Source organism: Glandiceps talaboti, chromosome 18 (assembly GCF_964340395.1).
Source record: "Glandiceps talaboti chromosome 18, keGlaTala1.1, whole genome shotgun sequence".
Taxonomy (NCBI): domain Eukaryota; kingdom Metazoa; phylum Hemichordata; class Enteropneusta; family Spengelidae; genus Glandiceps; species Glandiceps talaboti.
The window spans coordinates 12,480,014-12,488,860 of record NC_135566.1 but is presented as its reverse complement, the minus strand read 5'-3'; the positions used below and the strand labels follow the sequence as shown (position 1 = coordinate 12,488,860).

General features: G+C 35.1%; 2 protein-coding genes across 2 annotated transcripts; both read left to right on the top strand.

The window, feature by feature from the left end:
- Positions 1-4,739: 4,739 nt before the first annotated feature.
- LOC144449693 (adenosine receptor A2b-like) lies at positions 4,740-5,762 on the top strand. The gene has a single exon (XM_078140269.1). It carries the CDS (start codon positions 4,740-4,742, stop codon positions 5,760-5,762), a length of 1,023 nt encoding a protein of 340 aa, XP_077996395.1.
- Positions 5,763-7,824: 2,062 nt separating this feature from the next.
- Positions 7,825-8,775, top strand: LOC144449692 (adenosine receptor A2b-like). Its single transcript, XM_078140267.1, has one exon. It carries the CDS (start codon positions 7,825-7,827, stop codon positions 8,773-8,775), a length of 951 nt encoding a protein of 316 aa, XP_077996393.1.
- Positions 8,776-8,847: the final 72 nt, after the last annotated feature.

The window sequence follows — 8,847 nt, the reverse complement described above, 5'->3', positions numbered from 1 at the left end:
TAAATGTTTAATATATGTGGTATAAATCATGTATCGCTGTCTTGGTATTCATTCTGCTGTGTGTATTGTGGAGCCCAGGTATTTGAATAGTGTGAGTGCAAAGAAATGTAGCCGACAAATTGGAGGTCTCGGCCTAACCTAGCTAGCTAGCTGCTTCCAGTTGTTTTTGAAAGCTCAAGACATTTAGCAAGATATGACCCACGACTGTATTTCCACTTAGTGTACATGCTTCAAGTCTGTAAGATATGACATTCATGCCATGCTATCAGCTACCACTCACGTCTGTTCTACCAGTCTGTAAGATATGACATTCATATCATGCCATGCTATCAGCTATCATTCACATGTGTACTACTAGTCTGTAAGATATGACATTCATGCCATGCTATCAGCTATCATTCACATGTGTACTACTAGTCTGTAAGATATGACATTCATGCCATGCTATCAGCTATCATTCACATCTGTACTACTAGTCTGTAAGATATGACATTCATGCCATGCTATCAGCTATCACTCACGTCTGTACTACTAGTCTGCAAGATATGACATTCATGCCATGCTATCAGCTACCACTCATGTCTGTTCTACTAGTCTGTAAGATATGACATTCATGCCATGCTATCAGCTATCACTCACGTCTGTACTACTAGTCTGCAAGATATGACATTCATGCCATGCTATCAGCTACCACTCACGTCTGTTCTACTAGTCTGTAAGATATGACATTCATGCCATGCTATCAGCTATGTAGTCTGTAAGATATGACACTCATGCCATGCTATCAGCTATCACTTACTGGTGTAGAGGTCTGAGAGGGCTGAACAACATGATACATCTTACAGTTTAAGATGCATGTTACCAGTTGTTCTTGATATGATGACAAAGACATTTGGCAAGAGTTTAACTATTAAAGATTATACCCCAGTCAACACTTGTTTGGTTGTCTGAGACAAAAGTTACCATCAAAGAAAAGCTATCCAAGTTCAAATTGCAGCTGAATTGACTTGTGCCAGAACTGTTAATAGGTTTGAACTGGGAGGGCGCTCTTGACAACTAATACTGCAATTGATAGCACTGGTAGATTGCGTTGCAATATTAAGTAAATGAAAGATGCAATCAAACGTACACAAACAAAAGAATGACGATCGTAAGTCCACCCATAAAGTCCATCATATATACGTTTGAACATTGAGGGCGCTATTTGCTTAGTTCCAAATATTTACAATTTGCACATCTCATCACTTTGATTGGATTAACTAATCTGACTCTTATGTATGCAAAACATTCGTAAGTGAAAGGAAAGTCTACCTCTACGTTGCTGTTATTTGGATATCGCAAATTCAACTATAGGGAGTATTAAAATCTTCTGTCTGGTGACCATGCTGAAGATGAACACCTCCGAAACTTTGATTAGATCAAAGGTAATGAATCTAATGTTATCAATGATTTCAATGGGACAGTGACGCGCGCACGTTATAGTTACAATTACCACAGCTATCATTATAGGGTTTATCATTTTTGGTAACACCTTGGTGATTTTTATTAGTTCATCTCGTCCAGGCTCTGATAACCGTCAACAATCATTTTATATGTAGCTTGGCTTGTGCTGATTTGATTGCAGTTGTGTCTGCAGTCTACAATGCAGGCTTCACTCTTGGAACGATGCCACATCACGGTAGTGTTTACTACTGTATGCTGCAAGCCCTCGCTTTCTAAGAGGGTTGCCAAGTATCATTTCTTCACCTGCTTGTCATCGCAATAGATAGACACCTTGCTATTACATCACCACTTACATATCCGCCAAAGGTGACACCAAGAAGAGCAAACTGGATCATCTTTGCTATTTGAACATTACCTGCTGTGTATCTTGCATTGCTAATTAGTATATGCTCATGTAGCCAGCGATGTGGATTTGCGAAATATTCTACCATACTGGGTATAGTACATCGTATATTTATGCTGGTCTGGCTTATTATCTTCTTTACAGTTCCATCCGCCATAATAACTAAAAAAAATACTAATACTGTACACACACACACACACACACACACACACACACACACACACACACACACACACACACACACACACACACACACACATCCAAGGACATAACCGTTATTTTTTTTTAAAATAATACAAAAGAGTGACATCGGCGGAGTTTCGTAATTATCATACAAAACACGACAACTTAAGGTATTACTTTCACCATAGACGTTGAAGACATTATGTACAAATCAAATTTACAAAATGCACTGCGCATTTGTAAGTTAGGAATGCGTTATCATTAACATTACCGAAGTTGTTTTAAAAACCAAGATTTACCAATATTTTTATTACAACATTTGTGTCATTTCCATGATGTTATAACATACAAAGTTCAATATGTCACATTTTTGGGGGCATATATTTCACTCATTGAATCTAATATCAGTGCTTGCCCAAAACCATGAGATTATACATGTAATTATTCTTTTAATCTATGACACTGTAAAGTGTGTATACCATTCTTCTTCTTCTTCTTCTTCTTCTTCTTCTTCTTCTTCTTCTTCTTCTTCTTCTTCTTCTTCTTCTTCTTCTTCTTCTTCTTCTTCTTCTTCTTCTTCTTCTTCTTCTTCTTCCATTAAGGATCATCTTCATCATATATGAAGTTCAGACCCTGGAAATGTGATGTTTACCTGGTGATAAGCATTTGATACATTTAATATCCTATATACTTCAGTGGCAGTTAATCACTACTGCACTTTAGTGAAACTTTTTGATGTCCATTCAATTATTTTGACTTTCTCTACACAAAGTTTTGTATATCAATTGAAAACTTTTTGTCAATCTAAAATTAATCTTCAGACAAACTGTTTCATTAAGGGCATGTTATGAACGTTATACACTAAATGTTATTAAAATATCGACAAGCATGTCATATTTGATTTAGATGTGTAATTCGAACTATTCTTTGACTTCTCCAGTGATATCAAGTCATGACATTTTTATGATTAATGCATATGTCAGTTATGAAGGAATCGATTCTCCAATGATCCAGGGACGTTTACTTATTTCCCCAATGTATGATACAATTAAGTCATCTTTGGCCAATTTTCTCTGATGTATATTTTAAACAGAAAAAGTATCACGACTGTACAGCACAAATTGATGACGCGCACTTAAAGAATAATCCCTCGAATTGTAACTTGAATATTTGTAGATTCTTGGCTCTTTTTAGTTATATCATATAACATTTTCTATAATAAAGAATGATATGAGTGAAAAATAAAATTCTCTTCAACAATGACTTGTTGCAACACGATCATATGATAGATGTATCAAATGATGCAGATTGGTCGATTTGAACGATGCTTGACAACCTTGTTTACCCATAGATGTATAGTGTTAGAGACATTGTATATTGCCTGTTATAGATATTTTCCTAATTGCTAAACCAATCAAATCCAAGGCGTTGTCTTTGTGTTGTTGTCACATCAAACCATTGAAAACTATTGCTGTATCATAGTGTACAGATAATTTAAAAAGTAAAATACCTTAGAGTGCTTCAGAGTTAGCTAGCCATGTTCGCCATTAATCTACATTATGTCACTTGTCTATTTGTCAGTTAGGATCAATACATTCGAATACAATTTGATGAATGGAATATGAGAGACAGAGGAAGTCACTATGGATGAAAAAAGGAGCGGTAATATATATTCCACTATTTATAATTAAATTTTACAGCTCGGTCTATATCGACAATAGCAAAAATATACCTTTCGAATTTATGAAATGACCTCCTATATGCATCATCATATAGAATCCACTTTTTCTAAACTTCAAGGAAGTCACTGAATCTTCGTCGACGTCTGTCTCAAAAACCTTCAATTCTATTCTTTGAGACCTTTCATTACACTCAAGGCTATTTCATACATTCCTAGGATCTTCCACCATGTGTTTTAGTTTCATGTTATTTGTTTCAGCATTTGTATCTTTTTAGCATCATATGTATTAAAACGTTTGATGTGTTAAATTATAAATTATTAAAATCAAGCCAGTTCCTGCGTATGACAAGACATTGTACAGTATTTATTTGTTTAATTACCAGTATCATTTAAAGTGTATGTAGTAATTTTATCGCTTGTTTTTTACATTTCAATTGCATTTTCTTTCCATGTTTTATTTTTAATTGTTGTTTTCTTTCCAATCTTTAGTTTTCAATTTATTCACCATTTTTTAAGAATGTTCATGCATTTTTATGCAAATGGCAATAAAGTTACATATTATATTACACAAACACCAGGGTTACTTTTTATGATGTGTGTGTACCTGCCTGCCTATTTATTTGTCTGTCTGTCTGTCTGTCTGTCTGTCTGTCTGTCTGTCTGTCTGTCTGTCTGCCTGTCTGTCTGTCTGTCTGCTTGCCTGTCCACCCACGTCAATTTTTACCGTTTTGTAAATAGACAACTGACAAAATTAATGACATTGAAATCGATGAATAATATTTTGAAATTGTGACAAATGTTTGCCTCGAGGGCACAATCATTGATATAAAATGAATGCACTTCGTCGTATATGAATTTTCTTTAATGTACTTGCATATCGAACCAATTCGATTGGATGAACCTTAGATCACCAAAACATCTGACACTGCTACAGATTATTCGTAAGTGAAAGTAAACTCCAACACTACTTTTCTGTCACTTACCACCATAAGGATTCTAAAAATCGTATGTCCGGTGATCTCGCTGAAGATGAACACCTCTGAATCTTTTATCAGAGCATACGGAAGTGACAATGCAACTGATGTTTCTTCTGATACCAATGGGGCAGTGACGTACATTATAATTTCAGTTACAACGTCTATCATCATAGGGGCTATCATGTTTGGCAACACCTTGGTGATTTTATCCGTTCATCGCTTCCATGCTCTGAAAAACGTCAACAATTATTTCATCTGCAGCTTGGCATTTGCTGATTTGATTGTTGTGGTGACTGCAGTCTACAATGCTGGTTTAACTCTTGGAACAATTCCGTATCATGGTAGTATTTACTACTGCATGCTGCAAGTCATCGCTTTTCAAGAGGGTTGCCAAGTATCAATTCTTCACCTGCTTGTCATCGCAATAGATAGACACCTTGCTATTACATCATCACTTACATATCCGGTAAAGATGACAACAAGAAGAGCAAAATGGATCATCTTCGTTATTTGGACATTACCTGTTGTTTATCTTGCATTGCTAGTTGTATATGCTCATATAGACAGCGATGTGGATTTGCGAAATATTCCTTGCAACATACTGGGTATAGTACATCCTATATTTACGCTGGCCTGGTTTATTATCTTCTTCATAATTCCATTCGCCATAATATTAGTGCTATACTTACATATCTTCTTGATCGCAAGGAAACATTCGAGTCGAATTGCAGCACAAGACCACTCTTTACAATGTACGACATTTAAGAAGAACTTGAAAGCTGCCAAGACTCTTGGTATGGTGATCGGTACATTTATCATTTGTTGGGTACCTTTCTTTGGTTTGCCAATTTTAATTGACGTTACTATGCCCATATATGGGACACGTTGGCTGCTCTACGTCTTGATATTTCTTGCGAATAGCAATTCTGCCCTAAATCCAGCTATCTACGCATGGCGGAACCGTGAATTCCGAGAGTCTTTCATTAAGTTGTTGACAATGAGAGAAATTCGTATGGAAGTAAATGGGCCAATATCTCATACACAAATTATAAATTTAGAACAAAGAGAGGTTTAAAGTGTTTTGACTGTTTGATGTGGATATTGTAGCCTAAAGACTTTCTGTACCTCGTTGGTCGTAAAAAATTGGCCTGTAACATAGTCACCATATATACACGCTGTACCGCGATGATATGTAGAGTATTAGAAGGTCATCTGTAATTAAGGCGGATGGTCATTTTTAGATAAATATCAGAAGGAAATATACAGAGTATTCAAGTTGGTTAGTATCGTGAACACATCTTTATTTCATTGTGAAAAGTATTTAGAAATTTTATCGAAAATTGGACTTGATAATCGTTTTCGAGGAAGCATAGTCTTTGTGTACAATCTACATTTCACTTTATATATATATATATATATATATATATATATATATATATATATATATATATATATATATATATATATATATATATGTGTGTGTGTGTGTGTGTGTGTGTGTGTGTGTGTGTGTGTGTGTGTGTGTGCTTTATCATTTGTTGGGTACCTTTCTTTGGTTTCCCAATTTTAATTGACGTTGCTATGCCCATATATGGGACACGTTGGCTGCTCTACGTCTTGATATGTGCTTTATATATATATATATATATTTCCTTCTGATATATATATATATATATATATATATATATATATATATATATATATATATATATATATATATATATATATATATATATAAAGCACATATCATATCATATCATATCCTATCCTATTGTTTGACAAATACCACATGATATTCATGGTTAAGTCTCATTCAGATTGTTTGTAGTTTCTGCCAATGCTTGATCAAAACCGTGACATTGTACATACAATTACTTTCTTTTAAATTTGTGGCACTGGAACAGTTTTAAACCAATATATAATAACTTATATAATTTAGTGGAAGTTAATACTCTGTGGTGAAACTATGTTATGTACATTCAATCATTTTCTCTTTCATCAGGTAAAGTTTGACATTTTAATTGGCAGCTTTTGTGTTAATAAAAAAAATAATCCTCGGGGAAATCGTTTTATTCAGGTTATTGATCGAGTATATGATACACTTTGTAAGTTAATAAAGAATCGACAAGCATGTCAGATTTGATATAGAGGTATAGTTCGCACAACCTTTTGATTTATATCAACAAGTTGTGATATTTTAATTATTGCAAATATCAGTTATGATGGAATCAATTTTACCATGACCCTAGGACGTTTACGCTGTATTGTATAGATAATTATAAAATGTGAAACAACCCAAGGGTGTTTCAGAGTTAGACATGTTTTGACAGTGATTGGTATTATATTTGCAAAGTTGTTTGTGTTACCAGTATATTTGTCTGTTAGGATCAATAGATGTGTATTTGATACAGTTTGATGAATGACATGGAAGTGAAAGACAAAGTCCACATGATAGAATAAAGGAAGAATAAAGGCCAGATAATGCAAAGATATTCCTTTATTATGTTATTGAATCTTTACAGTGCGCTTTCTTGGTACGAAAAGTATACTTTTCCTTCGGTAGAATTTATGAAATAAACGCAGATAAAGATCAATATAAGCAGACCATCTTGGTCAGACTGAACATCCTTAAACGTCAAAAGACATTTCCAATACACCCGACGATAAAAGAACGTCATTATGTCCAAAACAACGACGAATGAGGACAGCGCGGTCAATTTCCAACTGATACATGTTTGTCTCGAGAGTGTATCATTACATTTAGTCTTATTTTTTGTTCCAGCAATAGTGTTTTAATGGCTATTTGCATTTTGCACGTCTAATCATTGATTGGATGAACTAATCTGACACTATCACAACTCATTCGTAAGTGAAAGGAAACCCTATCACTATTTTTCAATCATTCAGATATCATACTTGCAATTACTAGGATATATATATAAAGTCGTATATATATATCCGTTTCCTCAACCGCTGATTGGTCAAGCCCCGCAATCGCCGCCTGTCAGTAACTATGTAGAATTTGGCACCACCTTACCGAAGTATAAAATCTGTTATACGGCGATCATTCTGATGATGAACACCTCAGTCACTTCAGTCTGATGATGATGATGATGATGATGATGATGAAACTGACGATGAACACCTCTGAATCTCTGATTGGAGTCAATGGAAGTGGTAATGAAACTGATGTTATGTGTGATCCCACGAGGACACTGGCGCATGTTATAGTTATAATTACCACAACTGCCATTATATCGACTATCATTTTTGGCAACGCATTGGTGATTTTATCTATTTATCGTTTTCAAACTCTGAAAACCATCAACAATTACTTTATATGCAGTTTGGCTTGTGCTGATTTGGTGGCGATTCTCAGTGCAGTCATAAATGCAGGTATGGCTCTTGGAACGATTACAAATTATGGAACCATTTACTACTGCATGTTGCTAGCTATCGCTTTCCAAGGAGGTTGCCAAGTATCAATTATTCACCTGCTTGTCATCGCAATCGTTAGACACCTTGCTATTACATCACCACTTACATATCCAGTAAAGATGACACTAAGAAGAGCAAAATGGACAATCTTTGTAATTTGGATAATACCTGTTATATCTCTAACAGCTATATATCTCTGTATTCAAGCAAAAAATGACATTGATCAAAACATTCATTGTGACATGCGAGGGGTATTACTTCCCGAATTTACAACTCTCTGGGTGGTGTCATTTTTCATAGCGCCATTCATCATTATATTTTTCCTATACTTACATATCTTCTGGATCGCAAAAACACATTCAAGGCAAATTGCAGTACAACAACATACCTTCGAAACAGCGACATTTAAGAAAGCCTTAAAAGCAACAAAGACCCTTGCTATAGTGATTGGTGCATTTGCCATCTGTTGGATACCATTAGCTACTATGATGTCTATTGGTTCATTACCTTCGGCAGAGTGTGGGACTCCTTGGCCGTATTATATCGTGGTATCACTGACAGTTAGCAACTCTGCAGTAAATCCAGCTATCTATGCATGGAGAAACCGCGAATTTCGAGAGTCTTTCATAAAGTTATTGACAAGAAAGTGAACTGTGAAATTGACGACCAAATGTCTCACATGTACGTAAGATATAACTCAAAACCGTGACATTGCACATACA

Bases quoted from the DNA above. Each gene is read 5' to 3' on its own strand.
- LOC144449692 (XM_078140267.1), top strand. From the start codon at position 7,825: ATGAACACCTCTGAATCTCTGATTGGAGTCAATGGAAGTGGTAATGAA.
- LOC144449693 (XM_078140269.1), top strand. From the start codon at position 4,740: ATGAACACCTCTGAATCTTTTATCAGAGCATACGGAAGTGACAATGCA.